Source organism: Zeugodacus cucurbitae, chromosome 4, assembly GCF_028554725.1.
Source record: "Zeugodacus cucurbitae isolate PBARC_wt_2022May chromosome 4, idZeuCucr1.2, whole genome shotgun sequence".
NCBI classification, from domain to species: Eukaryota; Metazoa; Arthropoda; class Insecta; order Diptera; family Tephritidae; genus Zeugodacus; species Zeugodacus cucurbitae.
In genome coordinates this window covers 62,553,261-62,575,939 of record NC_071669.1, presented here as the reverse complement: position 1 = coordinate 62,575,939, position 22,679 = coordinate 62,553,261, and the positions used below count along the sequence as shown (strand labels likewise).

Below are 22,679 nucleotides of genomic sequence, written 5' to 3'. Positions count from 1 at the left end.
GTGATTCGAGTTAGAGAAGTCCACTGATATTAAATAATGTTTGTTTAAGTACTTGAAGTTATAATATATACATTTTATGTTCGAAATATATATGTATAATGTGAGATTTGGTTTTAATAATACTTTAAAAAAGATATTATTTTGAAAAAATACTTTTTTCATCAATTTGTACATTTGTTTAAGATTTAGTCGTGAATGTGACAGGTTTCCCGCGAAAATAATTTGTACAGGACGATTGACAACATATACTCGACTCTCCTTGTCAATTTTAATATTTTTATATTCTTTAATTACTACTAGTTTCTGCCAATATCCTTCAAATCAGGGAAATTCTCACTGATCCAATTTTGTATTGCATTCAACGTCAGTTTGCCTTCAGGACTGCTTCGGATCGCCATTGTCACCAACGCACTATACGTCAAGTTGGGTCGACTTCTATGATTCTCATCTTTCGACGACATGGAAGTATTGGGTGATAAAGACCCGTCGGATGGTGGTGGTGTTAGCGCTGGGTTGGTGCCATCTAGGCATGCAAACAAATTTCGGATGGAGAAGCTTGATTCCAGAAGTTGGGCCATTATGGATATTTGTGAGGATGTAATGTTTATACGAAGTAAAGTAGAATTTCATTTTTACGGATGTCTAAAAATGACTGATGACTTTGGCTATGAACAATTTCGTATTTATATGCTAGAAACCATATCTGTGAGTCAAGAGTATGGTGGAGTTAAAGTAATGTGAAAAGCGTTTTCTTAAAATCAAGGTTAGAAAAAAGGATTATAGCAGTCAGAACCGAAATAAAGAAACTTAAAAAACTATTGTTCTTAAGTCAATTAAGACAAGAACAATGGAGTTTGAAAACGGTTAAAGAGAGACAGGAATTTGAACTGTCATCTCAGGTAGAAAAGTGACACTTAGTAATGTGCTGTAATGCAGGATAGGCAGGTAGGTGAGTGACGCTTACATAAGGCTGGTGGATGATCGGGATAATTAAGGTATTCTACGAAGGGTTTGAGTAAGTCAAAAAAAGTTTAAATAGTGGCCATGAAGGAAGCTTAAGACAGTTTCAAAACATTATATCACTTTGGAATTGTAGATTTTCATGGAACACTACATGTGTCTTCTTCTTAACTCATAATCCACCTCAAGAATGGTGTTTATGCTGGGCAAAGTTACTTCCATACTCTGTATTTTCTTTAGTGTTGTATTCTATCAAAGTAGTGCCTTTGTCCTTAAGTGTCTCTCTGTTTTTTATAAAGAGAAACCACAAACTTAATTAAACTCAAATAATTATTAAACTTTTAAATATATATATATATATATTTATAAAAAATTGTGTACGGGACGTATTTCTGAATATTTTCGAACATCCGCTACATCAATGTAAGCGTCATTTTTTTTGCTGTCTGTTCTGTAGAGCGGCTAAAGGTAGCAGCTACTTCTATTATTCGACTATGCTAAGCGTCAATTTTCTACCTGCGTCTACATTTGCTTTTGTAAGGACTTTTCACAGCAGCCGTTTTTAAGCTCCATTGTTCTTGTATTACTTGACAAAAGATCGATTGATTTTGTCATATATCAATTACTTCAACTATAATACCCTTTCCAGACCATGATTTTATGACCACACTTTTGACATAAGTTTAACTTAACCAAAATGCTGTCAACCATCCATGACTTTCAGAGTATAAATGCGAGAAATTTTAAAGCAAAAGCCATCAGTCAGCAAATCACTTCCGTCCAGAAGATCACGAGTGAATTTTACTATCTTCCTAAACTCTTCAATCTAAAGAAACTAAATACAAACTTAATATTATGGCTCCACATTTGGAATCCAGCTTTTCCATTCGCAATCTTTTGGCAATTGCAGATGGTACAAATCCAGCCCTGACACCACCTCCATCTGATAACGAAGAGAATCATGGAATTAAGCAGTCCTGAAGGCAAACTGACATTGAATTCTATACAAACTTGGATCAGTGAGAACTTTCCGTTTTACCGCAAGGAGGAGCAGAGCTGGCAAAACCAAATTAGGCAGACTCTTAGCACGAACTTGTGTTTCCACAAAATTCCACGACCTATAGGCGACACGGGTCGTGGAAACTACTGGGTCATGAGCCCGGAAGTGGGAGCGCTTCGTACTCAGCAACCATTTGGTGGTAGAAGTGAGGCAGTACCTATGGTGATGGTGAGTGGAGTAGCGCATCCTCAGGTTCCCAATGCGGTGTACTTTCCTACGCCCCGCGAAGTACAGGGAGCTCAGCAAACCATGTGGGCTCAGGCGGTACAGGAGCAGCATGCTTGGTATCAATACCACCTCCAACAGACGCAACTACTACAGCAACAACTTGTAGTTCTGCAACAACAACAGGTGCAGCAGCGGTATCAGGAAGCATATCAAAAGCTTGCTTTCCATCAACAACAAATAGCGTTTCTAACGGCCCCGCAAACACCAGTTTAAGTGGTATTATTACTATTGGGAGATATTGCGGTAGCGGAGAAATGATTTTATGTGATGTAGTTTGAGGATAGTTGAACATATATGTAAAGTATTATTTAATTTACAAATTAGAAATAGTATATTAAAATGAAAAATAAATTTATTTATTTAATTTACAAAAATATAAATGACGTATATTCTGTCAGCACATTTCGCTTTTCGCTTTCATTATTCTCAAGAGGTCTCTCTTGTCCTTGGTATTTTTATGGTGAAAAATGATGCTTGGGGCATTGATTAGCGAAGTTATATATATTTGCTACAGTTGTACCGAACTTTCAGTTCTCTTAAAAGTAGACCAAATATCCTGTTTGGACTATGAGAAAGGCGCGGTTAGGTCTACAGGGTTTTTATATTTGTAATTTGTAGGCAACATTGGTTGAAAGTAGCAAAAAAAGCTCCTCTTGTCGTAAATATCGAGTTAAGAACACACACTTACACTCGTCATTATATATATATATATATATATTTGATTATAAAATTAACTTAAGATAAAAACACACATATTGCAAATCTCAAACTGCAACTCATGCCGCGGGTGCACCATGTGGTATTAGCGACGTCAACATATTGCTGAACTTTATTATACGGCGCTCAGGGACTAAGTTTGAAAAACACAACTCAAAGCCTCAGTGTTGTAACTACTCTTCCTTGATCCTCTACTCTTGCAAAATGGTTCTATTACACCGCAACTAATATGTCCAATCCATGTCAAGAATATTGAACACCATAGTAACTACGCGTGTATTGAACGGCATGTAATGACTTTCAATAATGTGGAATCGTGTTCTTTGGTGATAAGAAAAGTAGCTATGAGATAGGCCTGCGGTTCATAAGCCATAATCATAAGGTATTTGTATTTTATAAAATAACTTGTAATATATAGAAAAGCGGTTTGCTGTTGATAAAATATGTGGTAGACGAGTGCTCCAATGCTCCAATCGAATTTGCATTTCCCACACGGGCAGTACCAACATCTAGTAACTCAGAGCTCAAAGCCCAATAGTACTACCACCAATACAATAAACGTGGATTTGGGCCAACTTCCTTGATTATCTTCTTCTTCAATTTTTTTTATTCATATCCTAAAAGTTGCTTCTCTGTTTCAAGCTAATGTCGAATATTTTGTCGGAAAATAAAGGCCTGAAAAAGGATTATAGCTTCGTAAATGATATAAAAGAAGTTAAAAAGTCTATTGTTCTTAAATCAATTATGGTGAGAACAATGTAGTTTGAAAACAATAGAACATAGAAGGTCTGAGTTAAGCCATACATTACTCTGGAAAAAAAGTCATCTCAGGTAGAAAAGTGATGCGTAGCAATATGAGCTGATCTGCAGAACTTGCTGGTAAACGAGTGACACTGACTTGATAATGGGGATGTCAGGGGTAATTTAAGAATGGGCATTAAATTAAATTAATTCTTTATAAAAAATTTCAAAGACGTAAAATTAAACTTCGGGTAACATTAATATTTCTACAAACTTCTATTTTGAGCTAAATAAATAATATAATTGTCAAGCAAGAAAATTATTAACGATATCTCGACTTTCATATTCTAAAATCGACAACTCGATATATTGATAGCATAGACAATGAAATATATTTTTCTGAGGAACTGCTTTAGCTTTGCATTTGTCTTTTACCTGTGGCAAGAGCAGCATTTACGATTGACCTGTTTAAAACTATTGTCGTGTGATCTATACTCTTAGCGGATTATAGACTAAGGAAAAAAGACCCTTTGAGATTTAATGCCTCAAAAAACCTATAACTGTGTGACCTTGGGTATATAATATTTTGAAGCAATCCTTAAAATTGTTGCTGACCCTTACTATATGATCACACTTTCGAAAAAAGTTTGACTCAGTAAAACTCTTTATAACACCGATATGACGTTTGGAATATAAAAACAGCCATACGTTATTTCTTTTGCTTTGGTTCAGAATGCTATGGATTTACGAGAATGGCTCCACATTAAGGATCCAGTTTGTCCATTCGCAATGTACCTTTCTGTAACTTAAACATGATTTATTTCACTTTTGCAAGGTTTTCTGTTCTCAATTTTTGATCTTTTTAAGAGTAAATTGTGTCTTTAGTGATTTTGAAAAAATAGGTTAGGTTAGCGATATCTGGTGGGGTGTCTTCGCAGAGGCCATTAGCAGTAGTCATAATTTAGGATATGAGCGCTTAACGCAAATTTCTAAAGCTTAGGTGGCCTCTTCTAGTCCATTATAGTGTTTTAAGGGTTTATAGCACCGCACAACAAGCGCACAAGAGATAATCGATCGTTTCCCTGGTGCCAGCTTTTGACATTTCCTCCAATATAATATGGCATATTCTCATATTATTTATTTTTTTTCTCTATATTGTAAAAATTATCGATTAGATTTATTTGCAATAACTTCATTTAGTTCCTCAGTCTATGTTCTAAGTAGGCTTCTTCTCTTTCATTTATATTCTTCTACAACTCTCTATTGCGGTGAATTCTTAAAGTAAAAAAAAAAAAATTTGTATAGAAGTTCGATTAATGGAAAGAAAATTTGTAAAAAATTTGACTTCCATCGCCAATTCAAGCGTTCGATTTATGGAGATCTTCGAGTTATAGAAGTTCGAGTAATAGAAGTTCGACTGTATTTTTCAAAAAACATTCACGTTTTAAATTCACATTTTGCAGTTTATTATCTAAAATTTTTTTTATAATATATATTACATAACTTAATCTATTTCTTTTTGGTATTAACATATCTTCAAATAATATGTGGGAATCTAATTCATTTTCCTGCATCTGCAGTAAAAACTACTTAAACTGGTCCTTGCTGGGCCATTAGAAACGCTATTTGCTGTTGGTGAAAGGCAAGCTTTTGATATGCTTCCTGATAATGCTGCTGCATCTGTTGTTGTTGCAGAACTACAAGTTGTTGCTGTAGTAGTTGCGTCTGTTGCAGGTGGTACTGATACCAAGCATGCTGCTCATGTAGCGCCTGCATTAACTGGGTCTGATGAGCTCCTTGAACCTCGTGTGGCGTGGGGAAGTAAACCGCATTCGGAGCCTGAGGATGCGGTACACCATTTACCAATGCTCCTATCGCACTTCCATTTCCCACACCGACAGTACCAACAGCTGGTAATTCAGAACTCAACGCCCAATAGTTTCCACGCCCTGGGTCGTCCAAAGCACGTGGCACCTTAAGGAAGCATGAGTTCGTGCTTAGTGTCTGTCTGATCTGGCTCGGCCAGCCTTGCTCATCCTTTCGGTAAAAGGGAAAGTTATCACTGATCCAATTTTGTATTGCATTCAACGTCAGTTTGCCTTGAGGACTGCTTCGTATCGCCATTGTCACCAACGCACTATACGTCAAGTTCGGTCGACTTCCATGATTCTCTTCATTCGACGATAAGGAAATGTTGGGAGATAAAGACCCATCGGATGGTGGTGGTGTTATCGCTGGGTTGGTGCCATCTGGGCCTGCCAACAAATTTCTAATGGAGAAGTTGGATTCCAGATTTTGGGCCATTGTGGATGATTGTTGAGAGTGTGAAGTTTGTACGAAGTAAAGTAGAATTTCAAGTGCTATTCTGTACGGATGTCTAAAAATGACTGATGACTTTCGCTCTGAACGATTTCGTATTTATATGCTTATGGTCACGTCTCTGCTCCAAAGAGTTTGATGATGTCAAACTAACGTTGAATGCGTTGTCAGAAAATCAAGGTTAGGAAAAAGGATTATAGCAGGCGAAAGTGATATAGAAGTTAAAAAGTCTATTGTTCTTAAGTCAATTATGGCGAGAACAATAGAGTTCTAAAACAATAGAACATAGAAGCTCTGAGATAATCTACACAGTACTCAGGAAAAAAAGGTAATCTCAGGTAGAAAAATGACGCGTGGGTAAATCAGCTGTTCTGCAGATGTGGCAGGTAAGAGAGTGACACTTGCTTGAACATAGGGGAAATTCACGTTAAGCTGAGAGTGTAATAGAGGATCAAACTATAATAACTTTAAAGACTTAATTTTTCACAAAAAAAAGGAATAAAACGAAATAAAGGTTAAAATTCATATTTCAATGATATAAGATTATTATCCAAGAGAATTATTGATGCATATTTTCCCTTTCTTACCTTGAAGAACATTTTACACGGCCACAAACTAATTTTTTAGAACACTTCTGTAGCTTGCTCTCTTTAGATGCATCGAACATAATTTTCTCCAAGCGACTAGAAGTCATGACATGGCTTCACCATCTCCATAAGATGTTTTGAAACAAAGAAAAGCTGTACTTGCCACAAAGGTCAGTTTTAAAGTCCATGATCCTGCTGGAAAGCCGATATGCATCGCTGTAACTTCATAGATTTTTTTAACCCATGATGCTAAGTCACGAAATAAAGATCATGAAAGAGAACAATTGTTCTCAAAGCTAGCAATTACGGCAAAAAGTCAACACAGGAAAAAAATGTGATCAAGGTCAGCGAAGAATCTATTGTCCTTTAAGCCTCTAACTTTTTTAATGGTGAAGCGATGCAAGCAGGTATGAGACTGACACAACTGTTACATAAAGAAAGTCAAAGCTTACCGAAGCAGCTCAAGAGCTCAGGTAGCCGATAGATGCTTGCCATATCTACATGTTCCATATAACCCTTTTCTGAAAAAAAAACTGATCTCATTTTTTCGAACATATTTTCTTTAGTTATTTTAACAAAAGAACCTAAAGGACACTAGACATTTCTTATGAATGTTAGTTTTATCTCCTGACCTTGGTTTAAATTCAACATCCCTATATTGCTGATATAATTACTGGTTTACCAGATTATAACCCTTATCTTAGCCTTGATTTTATGATTTGGTTTTTGTATTTACTTGACTTTGAAACAAAAAACTCAATAACTCTCAACCAAAGTACATCGAATATTGAGTCACAGTGACTCCCTAACTTCGATCATATAAATACCCAAGATTCGTAAGGATTCTTCAGTAGACAGCATTTACATCTCATACAACACATTGAAAAACAAGCTCTCTTCTTCTGCACAAACATCCTCAAGGGTCATACTTCGCTTCAAGTCCACAGTTCATTTACTTGTAAAGGAAAATGTCACCAATATTCGAGTCGAGCTTTTCCATACGCAGCATACTCTCAAACGACGAAGACAATAAGGAACTACCCTTACCGATGCAAACCGACATAAGACCGAATTACACCTACTCCGCGTTGGTGACGATGGCCATACGGAGCAGCCCGGAGCAGAAACTAACATTGAGTTGCATCCAACAATGGATCATGGACAATTTTCCGTACTATCGAAAAGATCAACGCGGCTGGCAGTGCCAGATTCGTCATACGCTCACAACGAATTCCTGCTTCATGAAGATACCACGTCCGCCAAACGATCCCGGAAGCGGAAATTATTGGACCGTAAACCCAGAGGTAGAGTCTATTAAGAAGAGTGCGTCACCTGGACTAACACTAGTCAGCCCAAATGCATTTGACTCCAAATATAACGTCAATCAAGTAATGGCACAGGGGGTGCCACATCCACAAATGCCAACGGCTATATATTTTCCAACGTCACAAGAAATTGAGCGGACGCAACAAATGATGATGAAACATGCGCTGCAAGAACAGCACGAATGGTTCTTGTATCACCAGCAACAAACAAAACTGTTGCAACAACAATTGGTCACTCTACAACAACAGCAATATCATCAACAGTGTGAGGAGATCTATAAGATGATGACATTCCATCAACAACAGTGCGCTTTCTTGACTGCCACACATTACCCTATGTCGGGACCGAATTCGTGAGATGTACTAGTAGTTAAGCAAAATATTGTAGATCAATTCAATCTGTAAATGATTTATTCCTAAATATTTATACTAACCAAATTGCATAAAGAAAGTTTGAAGAATTCAAATTGGTTCTGGTTTCATTGAAGATAACCATGTCTTAAAGGCGTTTCTAATTTTTTTGATTTTCTCGTTAGCTGTCTAAATGCCTTCGAAGTTGCCAGCAGTAATGATTGCAATGGGTATACAATTGTTCCTAGTGAAATCCCAACTTTGTTTGGAATTCATTTTTTAAAGCCCATTACCTCCAGTTCCGCTATTTGAAAACGTTTCGTCGAATATCAAATAAATCTGACAAAAATAAGATATTCTTCTTAATTCTGAACCATAGAGCCTACGACGTTTTCTGGTGTCAAAAGAAGTACTTAGTCTGCAAACATATGTCAAATTCTATTGTCTTTAATTCCTAGATTTATTCAATTTATAATTTAGGCATATACAAAGTAGTCAAGCATTTTACGGCCATGAACTTTGAACAGCAACACAAGACGCTTGGTAGAGGTAATAGATTGATCCCTCCTTGTACATATTGTAAGTTCCAGTTTTTCATATTTATTACATTATGTCTATTTTTATGACATTTTACTACTTTGAGCAAAATATTTGGGTTTGGGACCTGATCATTAAGATCGATATATTTTATTTCGTTAGAGTTCTTCAAGAGTTAAAGTCGAATTTATGCGAATAATTTTATAGCAATATCAGTGCAGCCCTTTCATCTTTATCATACATTTTTGACAGTGTCTGGTGGTTTTCCTTAGTATTAGTGTTATCCTCTATACCAACTTTTGCTTTCATAACTTAAGTTATGGCTTAGTTATAGCAATTTATACGGTTTTAGTTATCGCCATTTTGTGGACGTGGCAATCCGGCGTTCCACTCTACTCTACTATATGTTCTGTGATGCAAATTTGTTTCAAGACATCTACTTATTGCAAAGTGAAGCTCACTATCAGTCAAAACAAATTTTACAAATGAACAACTTTCTCAATATTCTTGGGATTTTTTATACTCTCGCAACAAAAGTTGCTAAGAGAGTTTTATAGTTTTGTTTATATAACAGTTGTTTGTGTCACCCAGAAATAAAGGAGTTAGATATGGTGTTATATATATATAAATGAACACAATGACAGTTGATTTGAATTCCGGATGTCTGCCCATCTGTCCTATTAAGTTTTTTGTACATATCTCGTAAACTACTTAAGGTATATCAACCAAATTCTCTACAATCGTTTTTTAGGAACTTTCTTAAACAGTTCAAATATGGAAGGAATCGGATTATAACCATAACAATATTATGGTGAAAACTACTGAAAACTCCAGAAACTTTAAATGTCATGGTAGAGATAGTACGGAAGAAATGAACTCAAATTGTTATACAAAATTTTAAATGGGTCAAAGACCCACTTATGGGTTAAAAACCAAAAACTAAATTACTTCACCAATTTCAATTCAGACTTCCAACGATTAAGAGACATCTCAGCAACTTTAGCTTCAACAATACTTACAAGCCTCATTCCTTTCCACATGACTAAACTGCACAAACAGAAGTCGATATTTTTTCAATTTTAGTTTTTAATATTTTATTATCTTTTAACACTACTATAGATATTATAATAATACAACTAATATCACCTACTTTTTAACCAGTTAAAATTAGGAAAGAACTTGCTGTCCAATAAAAGACGCCATCTGCTGTTGGTGGAAGACAAGCCTTTGGTATATTTCGGCATATTGGTGCTGAAGTTGCTGCTTCTGCAGTTGTACCCATTGTTGCTGTAATATATGCGCCTGTTGTTGGTGGTACGAAAACCATGCGTGCTGTTCCTGCATCGCCTGTATCAGCATTGCTCGCTGAGTTTCCCCTATTTCTTGTGGTGTGGGGAAATATACCGCGTTTGGGGCTTGAGGGTGTGCTACACTGTTGACTAATGCACCAAGAGAAGTTCCGTTACCTACACTAACTGAACCAACTGCTGCTAAATCTGGACTCATGCCCCAATAGTTTCCCCGTCCAGGATCATCCAAAGCACGTGGCACCTTTAGGAAACATGAATTCGTGCTTAGCGTCTGCCTTATTTGGTTTTGCCAGCCCTGCTCATCCTTCCTGTAATAGGGGAAGATCTCACTGATCCAATTTTGTATTGCATTCAACGTCAGTTTGCCTTCAGGACTGCTTCGTATCGCCAGGGTGACCAACGCACTATACATCAAGTTCGGTCGACTTCCATGATTATCTTCGTTCGACGACATGGAAATGTTGGGCAATAGAAACCCATCGAATGGTGGTGGTGTCAGCGCTGGGTTGGTGCCATCTGGGCCTGCCAACAAATTTCTAATGGAGAAATTGGATTCCAGATTTTGGGCCATTGTGGATGATTGTTGAGAGTGTGAAGTTTGTACGAAGTAAAGTAGAATTTCAAGTGCTATTCTGTACGGATGTCTAAAAATGACTGATGACTTTCGCTGTGAACGATTTCGTATTTATATGCTTATGGTCACGTCTCTGCTCCAAAGAGTTTAATGATGTCAAACTAACGTTGAATGTCTTGTCAGAAAATCAATCATTAGGAAAAAGGATTATAGCAGCCGAAAGTGATATAGAAGTTAAAAAGTCTATTTTTCTTAAGTCAATTATGGCGAGAACAATAGAGTTCTAAAACAATAGAACATATAAGCTCTGAGTTAAGCCACAATTACTCTGGAAAAAGGTCATCTCAGGTAGAAAAGTGACGCGTGGGTAAATCAGCTTTTCTGCAAATGTGGCAGGTAACAGAGTGACACTTGACACACTAAAAATGTTTAAGTGGATCAAACTATAAAAGCTGTTAAATTTAATTCTTCACAAATAATTTCAATGACGCAAAACGAAATTTAGGTTAAAATTCGTATTTAAATATTGCTATATTTTGAGATGATATAAGATTACTAACCAAGAGCATTATTGATTCATATTTTCACTTTCCTTTTCTAAAATTTTAATCAAAATTAAAATACTTGTTCATTGCATTTCTTCAAAAGCTTAAAAATATTCATATTTTCTTATACCCCAATATCATATCAGTGTTACAAGGAGTTTCATTAAGTCAAACTAATATTAAATTCTAAGCGAAATCAGTTCGATAGAAAAATGTCCTGAATTGTCTAGGTTTCCCAACACTCTTGTCTACTCGAAGGAACGATAGAAGAAGTTTGTGGCTTTTTTGTGATTTCCCACATTTAGTTGAGAGTATGCAGACACAGATAACTTCGTTGAGGTTACTCATACGCCATGGGTAGCAATTATGAAAAATACCTAAATAAATGTTTATTTTCATCATCGGTCATCAATATTGAAAGTTAGGTTAGGTTAGGTTACTCTGGCAGGATACAACGCCACACATAGACCAGTTTTGGTCCTTTGTGAAACCAGATGGAGTGTCGTCACTTGGTTAATGAGGAGTAGTCTCCTTTAGGATGCCAGCGCTTGTTGCGAATTTCAAAAGGCTTTGTGGCTTTACCAACGAAATCGTACCTGTGCAGCCCCCAAATGCTGAAGCCGTTGTTCTGATAATGCAGGACATTCACAGAAGAGGTGCTCCATTGTTTCTCAGGTGCCTTGCTCTTGACATTTCCTGCAGCCTTCACGATCTCTCAGCCCCATCTTGTAGGCGTGCACCGCCACAAGACAGTGACCAGCGAGTATGCTGATCATATTTCTACATTTGCTTCTATCGAGCGCCAATAGAAATTTCGTGTACTTCTTATCTACCGCCTTGCACATAACTTTTGCGGTTTTGCATCCCGGCAAATTCTTCCAGCGCGTTTTGAACTTTTTTACCAAGTTTCTGTCTAGATCCTCATATAGACAGTGTATAGGTCTATCAACTTTCATCGTATTTTCGGATGACAGTTCTACGCCTCGTTTGGCAATCTCGTCCACTATCTCGTTACCTTCTATGCCTGGCACCCAGTAGAATTGAAGTCGCCTATTTCTGGCGACATCATCCACTGCTGTCCTACCACTTAAGACACTTTTGGCCGATATGCTGAAGGATGATATTGCCTTGATTGCCTCCTGACTGTCTACGTATATGTTTACTTTAGAATATCTTGTTGGTGCGCTTAAGGATATCTCAGCGGCTTTTCCAATTGCAAACACCTCCGCTTGAAATATACTGCAGTGGTCCGGTAGTTTGAATGGCTGCCTTATATCTAACTCCGGGCAGTAAATCCCCGCGCCTACTCCGTGCCCCATTTTCGAGCCATCCGTAAATATGTTTAAATTTCTGCGTGCGGGTGCTATGCCCTTACGCCAGCCATCTCTTTGTAGGTTCACTTTGAACCTTCTTTCCCATTTGAAAGATGGGGTCAGGTAGTTGGTGTCCGCCAAACTGCCATTACCCACTGAGCTATGCCCAAAGGTTCTATACTTAAATTCTCCTGCTGCCATAAGGCGCCCCGCCGATTTTGCCGCGCTGTTTTCAGCGAAGAAATCTATAGGCGACAGGTTTAGTATTATTTCAAGAGCCGCCGTTGGGGTGGTGCTTAGTGCTCCCGTTATGCAAATAGCCGCAAGCCACTGAACCCTTTCCATTGGCTTAAGATACGTTGATTTCCGTGCGCCTGTCCACCACACTAGAGCACCGTAGAGCAGAATCGGTCTAACCAATGCTGTGTAGCACCAGTGCATAAGAGAGGGAGAAAGTCCCCTGGTTGTACCCAGAATTTGCCTGCACGCATTTAAGGCATTGCTGGCCTTTCTTACTCTCTCCTCTACATTGTATTTCCACAGCAGTTTGCTGTCCAAGACTACCCAGAGGTACTTGGTACGGTCCTTGAGAGGGATTTCTATCCCATTTAGCGAGGGGTGTCTCCATGAGGGAATTTTGCATATTCCTTATACTCCAAGGCTTTTTCGATGCTGAGTACCAGCGAATGGAGTGCAGTCTCTACGGATCTGCCTTTTGTGTAAGCATGTTGCGCTTTAGACAAGCTGCTTTCTAGAGGAAGGAAGTTAAGCTTATGGGTCTGAATTCTTTCGAGTAGGTTGGGTTGTTTTTACCTGCCTTTGGTATAAACACAACCCTAGCCTCTCTCCATGAATGCGGTACATAGCCGAACCTCAAGCATCCCCTGAAAATCGTTTTTAACCACGGCCCAACCAGCCATTGAGCTTTTTGCAGCATGGCAGGAATAATTCCATCCATACCGGGTGATTTAAATGCGTCGAAGGACTGGATTGCCCATTCTATCCTCCGTTCTGTTATAATATTTTCGGGTACACTTACAGCCATGTTCCCTTCGTTAATGGGACTAGCCGTGTTCTTGCAGCCCGGGAAGTGCACATTGAACAGGTCTTCTAATGAATCCTTACAGTTATCCGACCACTCCCCGTCCTCTTTGCGAATTAGACCGAGCGGGGCAGGGCTTTTGGATACTAGCTTCGTGAGTCTCGCTACCTCGTAGGTCTTTTCCAAGTTGCTACAAAAATTTATCCAGGACTGTCGTTTGGCCCTGCGCACCAACTTTTTGTAGTCCCTTAAAAGATCCTTGTACTCGTTCCAACAGTCCTCACTTTCTGCTAGTTTGGCCCAGTGGAACATATCACGTACCATTCGTCTATGCAATCCGAGCTCCTTGTTCCACCAAGAAGGCTTCGTTTTGCACTTTACTCGTATAGTTGGACACGCGGAATGAAATGCTTTATTGAGAGAATTTGTTAATAGATTCACGCCTTCCTCTACTTTTTCATGAGAATTGAACACGCAAGGTCTTAGTCTTTTGTGCTCTAGTATTTGAACATAGAGATCCCAGTTTGTATTTCTGGGATTTCTCCTAACGTCTTCCTTAATTTTCGGTTCAGATGTTATAGAGAAGTAGATGTACCTGTGGTCAGAGAAGGACGGTGTACTTAGCACTCTCCAATTCTCTACCATTGCACATCTACCGGTATAGAGTGTTATGTCCAAGACGTTTTTTGAGGTGGGTCCTATATATGTAGGCTCTTCTCCTCGGTTAGCTATCACTAGACTACTTTGTAAAATGAAGTTGAGTAGGGACTCACCTCTTTGGTTAATGTCGGTGCTGCCCCAGATCGTGTGATGGGCGTTGGCATCGGCTCCCACTACTAGCGCCTGCATCCTTCGTCTGGATGCCGCTACCAGCCTATGGACCTCCGCCGTGGGTGCCTCGTCATCATGTGGCAGGTAACAGGATGAAAGGAGTATAGGCTCATCCTTGACATCCTTTACCGTCACAACAGTCAGGTCGTCAGTGGAGAGGTTAAGATCAAAATGGGAATACAGATGTTTGCTCACTAATCTTACCACTGTTCTTACCTTGTTAATAACGCTCGGGGTGTATGTGGTGAAGTTTTGTGACTTTAGTCCAGCGACCATGTTACCCGATGCAATCCATGGTTCTTGGACTAAAGCCACATCGTAGCCGCCCTTCTCTAAGTTGAGAAGGAGCTCGGCGGAGGCGATCCTACTTTTGTGGAGGTTCACCTGTATTACCCTCAGCTCTCGGTTCTGCATATCCAGAGTGCTGGGTCGGTGCCTTCTCCACCTCCTGTAGGTTCAGTGAAGTCGCCAGGATCTCTTCTAGACCGAGATCCTTCTCCACTTCACCTTTCTCGAGCGTGTTTATGTCGCTGTCTGGGGGTGACGCTTCTTGAGGCGAAGGAACACGCTCCCAACGCCCCACGCCATCTTCCCGAACCTTGCGTACAGAATATCGTCCGCCGCCTTATTGATCTGGAGGATGTAGCTTGGGCCTCCATCTTCATTTGAAGATTTTGCCACGCTAAATCAGTCGCTAGTCGGCACGTCCGGATTCTGCCGTTGTAGCAGCCGCAAAGCATATTCCGGGTCCACCACGCGAGGTATAATTACCTTCGCCTTGGGCACCGATGGAATATCATTGCGGTCCACCACCTCCAGTCTCCCATTCTCCAGCGTCTTTGCACTTCCTCTTTTTCGCTGGTGCCTTTGGTTCGCTTTCCGTCGAACGTTGCCTCTTTTCAGCTATTTGCTCCTCAATCCAAATGCTGGATCCGAGGCATTGCACCAGTTCCGTGTTGCGAAATGAGCACGCCGGTCTTCACCTCCTCCCTGGCCCAAGCCAACCGTTGCACCTCATCTTCCTTCAGGTTGGACTTGCCCTCGAGTCGGTTACATATTCCGACCGCCGCCTTGTATCTGGCCTTAGCTTTCATCCCCTCCTTGTTAGGCTTCTTCCGGGACCCTCTCTTGTTACCAGAGTTGGTACCCACGGTCGACAGCTCAGGAGAGCGAAGAAGCTCTTCTTCCTTTTCCGCGTTGATGCTTACAGCGCTTTCTTGGTCCGAGTCTTCGAGGACTGTGGCACCAGTGCGCTGTAAAGTTGGTTTTGGCAGTAGTACTACAACCACTGCAACCTGCTCCCGTTGCAGTGCAGGTGTGGCCGCTGGCGACACAGCTCTCGCTGTGCCCGCCGCACGGTAGTCTTGAACACATTTTAAATGAAGATAAAAGGCACCATGAATTTTCTTTTTGTATTCGTTTCTAGGACTCTTCTGAATAAGTTTTATGCAAAAATTAAAATCATCCCCTTAGCAGTTTTTTAAAAAAATCGATTTTTGAGAAAAAAAATCGAAACTTCCAAAATTCGTGTTCAGTACAAAACTTGATGAATAGTTACGGTCAAAAAACTATTATAACATAATTCTTTGCACTATATGTCACTCGTTTACATGTAAAGATGTGTATTCCTAAACAATTGACAAATCGATTTTTAAGGTTAGAGTAAAATTGTTGTGAACATCGTTTATATAGTATATATAATATTCTGTTATATTATTTCAAAAGTTATATTCTAAATATTTGTGTTACGTTCGTTTAGATTATAATCATGGTGAATAAATATTATAAGGATCACGCTAGAACTCATTCGGAAAATCAAGAGGCAATATGCTTATTTTGTTTAAAAAAGAAAAAGGACATGAGAAAAGTTCAAGGGAAGCTGAAACAAAACATTGAATTAATAGTTCAATGTAGTATTAAAAATTCTGGTATTCCAAACGTTATTTGCAGTGCTTGTAAAGTCGTAGTTTTTCGTTCAATCAAAAACCCGAATAGCGAAAATTGTTTAAAGTTGCTTGATTATTCTGACTGGAAAATTCCAATATCATTAAGATCGGATCCTAAAAATATTTGCATCTGCAAATTGTGCAAATATGTTCGATGTCGAGATGATTATAATTTCATGAAACCGAAGGGACTCAAAAAAAACACTAAAAAGTCAAATGAAAAGAAGTGTTCCAAATGTTTATCTTTGTTGTCAAAAGGTACTAGCCATAAGTGTGATATTTCTAGTACTTATGAAAATATAAAAAATCACCTCAATGAAAACTTGCCGCCAAAGTATCAAGAGCACTTGCTAAGTGAATGTATAAAATCTATCGAACCGCGTGAAAATAATGCAGAAAAAGATATTATACTTTCACAGAAACGGGGAAAGCCATTAAAGATTTGTATAAATTCGCCTAAAGAGCCCACAAATTCCAAACGACAACAAATATCAGTCGAAGAAATGTCTAAAATAGGATCGAAATATTCATTATCTTTGAATAAAATCCGTGGTCTTGTCTGCGATCTACGTTATGCTACTAAAAATCGAAAATTAATTGAAACCCGTTTAACGGAAAAGTTGATATCTGTTAATCATATTCTTGATTCGTACTTTGAAGTTCGTGAGTGTAATTTCGTAAGTATTGAAAAGGGCAAAAAAAAAGTAAACATTCAGAATTTAGTTTTTTGTCATAACTTGAAGGGATTGGTTGACCATGTGAAAGGATTGAGACAATGTGAAGAAAATGTTACTTTAAAGTTTGGTGTTGATGGCAGAGGAGTGTTCCTCAAAATTTGTTTGTCAAAACAATCTATCAGTGAAAATGATGAGATTAATGAACCCACACGTCGAAAATATCAAGAAGGCATTGATTCTAACAATTTCCAAGATTCTGGAGTAAAAAATTATTTTTGCTTGGAATAGCTGAATGCTCCGATGAAAATTATGATGTGATTGAAATGTTATGGTCTCTGTTAGGAATCAGAGAATTTGAAGAAGCAATAATTGCTGCGGATTTAAAAATCGCTAATATTCTTGCCGGCTTAATGTCTCATGGCAGTACTTACCCTTGCACGTGGTGCACTGCCACTAAAGACCAGTTGGAATCATGTGGGCAGTATAGAACTGTAGGTGGCTCCATAAAAAAAATTTTGAAGCCAGGGGAGATGCAGGTAGCATAAGAAAAAATGCAAAAGAATATTTTAACTGCATTTCCCCTCCCATTTGCTCTCAAAATGTAAAAGACACTATCATCGACATAATAGTTCCTCCTGAACTTCACCTACTGATTGGTATCGTAAATCATATTTTCAACAATATGTTAACCTTTAACTACTGAGGTGGTGGTAAATTTTACACCTCGTAGTTTGTTTTCTCTCTTACTCTCTTCAGTTGAGCGCTATCAATTTCATTCTCCTGGTATCTTCTCATTATTCTGTTATTATTATTCAGTTGTATTTGGACAGTCGTACGTGTTATATAAGCGGACATATACCAGTGCTGGTGTCAAAATTACCACTCGTCCGAGGTTACGTATTTTTTTATTAGAAATTATTTTACCCCACATCAGACTAAGCGTAAGTATTTAGTGTAAATAAAAATACCACTTCCCAGGCTTGGCGCTTGCCAAAAGCTTTGCAGCAGAATCCTGATGATGGAATAATTGGAATTTGGTCAAGATTTTTCGATAGAAATATAGAGAACCTAATTCTTGAGCACACAAATACCAAACTAAAGCGACAGCATAACCTTCGACTACCCAAGTTACTTCGAGACAATATAAGTAGCATCTTAGGACCAGACTCTGTAGCTTCCCCTCTAGTAGAGCCGGTCACAACTGCGAAGAAGTTATGCTACATTTGCCCTAGTAGGTTAAAGCGGACGACCAAACATGTTTGTTTGTTTTGTACTAAGCCTATGTGTATGGGATGCAGTAAACGCTTATGCGTGAATTGTGCAAATAAGAAATTTGATGAGTAAAAATCCTCCAAATAGATTGATCTGCAGTTTTTTTTTTTTTTAATAATTTTTGTTTGTTTTCTTTTTTCTAATTCTAATGTCATAAATTTGGCTGTGAAAAGTGCCTTTATCTGTTTTTGATTTTTTTTTTACAATATTTTTTAAGTTATGTTAGTACTGTTTTTTTAGTTTTAAGAAAAGTGGCTATGAAATAAAGTCCTTGTTTTGTTAAACTTGAAGTTCGATTTCTTTAAATTTATTATTTTATTCATATAAAAATGTGTTGTATTATTACAATTAAAAACAAATAAATTAAAAAAAATTTTCGTTGACAAAAATTATTTATTCGACAGCGATATTTATTACAAATTAACGGAAAAAATTGTGCCTCATTGTATTAATAAAAATAATATTTCTTATTTATAACTCAAAATTTGTAAGCGAGTTGATCGATGGAAATTTTGATTTGATTAAAATTTGCTGTAATATATTTATCTTCTTATCTTCCCATCAGATTTCAAAAATAATTTCAATTTCCTTTGAATATACATATTTCCAACTTCTGTTTAATAAAATGTTATAAAATAAGTTTTATAGTCTTTACTTACACATAAGCTTTGGATTTATTTACTTTATACAAATACATTAATTTAATATTTGAATTAACTTATTTTCTTTTAAAAACTATATACAGATTGTATAGCATGTGATATTGGTACCGAGCATTTTTTCTGTAGAGCCTGAACCAACATGGTCAAGAAAATACACGGCATTGGGCATCTGAGGATGCGGTACGCCGCTCACAATCGCCCCAAGCACTGTTGTCCTGCTAGCAGCAACCGGGTTTTGAGCGTTAATTATTCCCACTTCAGGGCTCATGGCCCAATAGTTTCCCTGACCCGGATCTCCCATAGGTCGTGGAATTTTTGGGAAGCAGCCCTGTTCATCCTTCCTTCCATAGTTTTCAGCATTTGATAGGAATGACGCTTTAATGACATTGCGGATCTTCATGATCTTTTCCGTTTTGTAAATATTCAAGGTAAGCGAAGTAAGCTTTATAATAATATATAGTTCTCAAGCATACATTGTGTACCACAATTTTCAATTATATAAGAGAGAATAAAGCTAAAATTAATATCTATATATAAATGACACTTTTAAAATCTAATATAGCGTTTGAGCTGAAACAAGCAATACTTTACTCTGTTCAAGGAAGCGGTCGTCACTTTTAATTCAGCTCACATGTGTTTTCCCTTATAATATTTTGATAGAACATAATATTTTGATCTGAAATTACAGAGCATTGTTATTCTTTACTCCATACTTTTGGCGGATCATTGGTTAAAACCAAAAGACACATGGACTATATTTAAGAAAATTGTGGTATGGTATAATGTGTGGAGACTACAACTTTTAGTTTATGAAACCTTACTCAATCCCTTTGTAGCACACCCAAATATTCCTGAACATCCCCTACGTTCACGTGTCATTCTCTTACCTGCCAGTTCTGCAGAACAGCTGATATTGCTACGCACCACTTTTCTACCTGAGATGACCCCTTTTTCCGAATAATATATGATTTAACTCAGAGCTTCTAAACAATTCTATTGTTCTCGCAATAATTGATTTAAGAACAATAGCCTTTTTAACTTCTATATCACTTTCGACTGCTATAATCCTTTTTCCTGACCTTGATTGTCTGACAACGCATTCGACGTTAGTTTGACATCATCAAACTCTTTGAAGCAGAGACGTGACCTTAAGCATATAAATACGAAATCGTTCAGAGCGAAAGTCATCAGTCATTTTTAGACATCCGTACAGAATATCACGTGAAATTCTACTTTACTTCGTATAAACTACACATTCTAAGCAGTTATTTACAATGGCCCATCATCTGGAATCAAGCTTCTCCATCCGAAATTTATTGACAGGCCCAGATGGCTACAACCCAGCGCTTACACCACCACCTTCCGATGGCTCTATATCGCCCAATAGTTCAATATCGTCGAACGAAGATAATCATGGAAGTCGACCGAACTTGACTTATAGTGCGTTGGTCACCCTAGCGATACGAAGCAGTCCTGAAGGCAAACTAACGTTTGAAAGTGAAGATTGCTATTATGTCTCCTAATCGTTGGAAGTCTTCGTCAAACCGCACTCATAATCCATAACTTATAAAAGTTTCCATGGAAATCGAGATAGAAATTTTCATTTTATTCTATGCAAATATCTCTAAATATTTAGTAACAAATTGTTCTCGCCAGATCTGCGTAACCATTAAAGTTTCTCTCTTACTTGATTTTCGAACTTCTTCACTTTATTTCTTTATTTCACTTCACACTTTGCAATGCGCTGCAATATTCATCAGCGTACAACATGCAAAAGTCAAGCTGCTGTTTACGGATCCACCATAAAACGCGGCTCACATACTCACAGTGGACGACGAAGCAGACTCGTCTTGCATGCAATTGTTGGATCTTGCTTTTCACGTTGGCCCGCGAATGATTACTGTGATGAATGTTTGCGATATTCGCAGCTCCTGCTTCCCAATTCCCACTGCTAAGTTATATTGCATGGAATAATTTCTTGCTCGCTGCTCTCTTACACCAGCCACGCTTCAGCGTTTTTCTTCTCATACCAGTTGCGTCAGCATTCCATGGAGAATTGAATCATTCGTGCTCCAATGCCCGCTGAGCACATATACACACACATGGAAATGTGGACACGTGCTGCCACTGGCTGCTGACACACAGAAGTTACCAGCGGACGACATTGCTTCCGCCACCTTATTTCGCGCAAGAAATCATAAAAAAGGTTAAATTTAAAATGGATTGTATTGGAGGTATACGTTTACGAGGCGCATGTGTGGATGTTGGTGCGAAAAAAATGACACACGGTTAAGCGAAGTATGCATGTATGGTATTCCAAATTGTATGCGTTCCATTCCCAATATGACTAAGTTAGTTAAAAGAAACGTAAGAAATAGGCCTCTACTCTCTGCAACTTGCGAAACTTGTTTAAGAAAAGTTTTCATAGCGTCCTGCTGTCAGTTGTAGAGCAGCGAAACCTAAAAGCGCCCTCAAATTGTGTATGAAACTTGGCCCTACTCTATCTGTGTTGCAATGTGCTGTATTTGTGTATCATTATTATTACATATTTTTCATATTTATTTGCTTGCATTTGCCTTTGTCTCCGCCGCAGCACACAGATTAAGTTACACATAACTGCTCATATGAATTTTGTATGATATTGTAAAATAAATGATGCAAATGAAAAATGAACGGAAACCGTATATAAATGCGCAACACTTGCTGCAGTGACATAAAGCTTTGTTGCAGCAGCTTTAAGTTCGTTTACCTTACGATTTGATTACAAATAAAAGGAGTTTTTAAGAATACTGAACTTGAAGGGGTGCTGTTTTAGAAGAAGTGTACGGCAAGTAATAACCTCCTTAGCTTGATTTTTTAAACGAATTTTCATCGTTCATTAATTTTATAAAAAAAAAAATTATTAAATTAAATTAATTTTTTTTTTAATTTTTTGTTAAATTAATCAAATTTTTTTTTGATATTATTTAATAAAATAATTTTTATTTAATAAAACAACTTATAGTACATATATAAATATTATTAACTACTATCTAACTATATACAAGATAATATAAAAAATGTCTCCAGCAACATTTTCCGATACCAAATAATATTATTCAAACGGGCACTTGTTGAGCTGTGAGAAAAGCCATTTGTTGTTGAAGAAAGACCAGCTTTTGATACACCTCCTGATAATGCTGCTGAGCCTGTTGTTGTTGCAGTACTGCCAATTGTTGCTGCAATAATTGCGTTTGTTGTAGATGGTATTGATACCAAGCATGCTGCTGATGTAGCGCTTGCACTAGCATGGTCTGCTGGGCTCCTTGTACCTCATGCGGCGTAGGGAAGTAAACCGCATTTGGAGCCTGCGGATGTTGTACACCATTCACCAATGCTCCAATCGCACCTCCATTACCCACACCGATAGTACCGACTGTTGGTAATTCCGAATTCAATGCCCAATAGGTTCCACGTCCAGGGTCGTCAAAAGCTCTTGGCACCTTAAGGAAGTATGAATTCGTACTTAGCGTCTGCCTTAATTGGTTCTGCCAGCCCTGCTCGTCCTTTCGGTAAAAGGGAAAGTTATCACTGATCCAACTTTGTATTGCATTCAACGTCAGTTTGCCTTCAGGACTGAGCCTGCTGCTGAGCCTGTTGTTGTTGCAGTACTGCCAATTGTTGCTGCAATAATTGCGTTTGT

The 22,679-nt window shown here is 38.1% G+C and overlaps 4 protein-coding genes across 4 annotated transcripts; 2 read left to right on the top strand and 2 right to left on the bottom strand.

Moving 5' to 3' along the window:
- Positions 1-1,921: 1,921 nt before the first annotated feature.
- Positions 1,922-2,461, top strand: LOC128921664 (forkhead box protein D1-like). The gene has a single exon (XM_054229826.1). It carries the CDS (start codon positions 1,922-1,924, stop codon positions 2,459-2,461), a length of 540 nt encoding a protein of 179 aa, XP_054085801.1.
- Positions 2,462-5,296: 2,835 nt separating this feature from the next.
- LOC128921663 (forkhead box protein I3-like) lies at positions 5,297-6,010 on the bottom strand. The gene has a single exon (XM_054229825.1). The coding sequence runs from the start codon at positions 6,008-6,010 to the stop codon at positions 5,297-5,299; it is 714 nt and encodes a 237-aa protein (XP_054085800.1).
- A 1,357-nt stretch (positions 6,011-7,367) lies between these two features.
- Positions 7,368-9,990, top strand: LOC105212533 (forkhead box protein I3-like). Its single transcript, XM_054229824.1, has 2 exons — positions 7,368-8,128; positions 9,945-9,990. Exons 1-2 carry the CDS (start codon positions 7,581-7,583, stop codon positions 9,988-9,990), a joined length of 594 nt encoding a protein of 197 aa, XP_054085799.1. The 5' UTR covers positions 7,368-7,580.
- Positions 9,991-9,992: 2 nt separating this feature from the next.
- On the bottom strand, positions 9,993-10,831 carry LOC105212532 (fork head domain transcription factor slp1-like). Its single transcript, XM_011184544.2, has one exon. The coding sequence runs from the start codon at positions 10,704-10,706 to the stop codon at positions 9,993-9,995; it is 714 nt and encodes a 237-aa protein (XP_011182846.2). The 5' UTR covers positions 10,707-10,831.
- Positions 10,832-22,679: the final 11,848 nt, after the last annotated feature.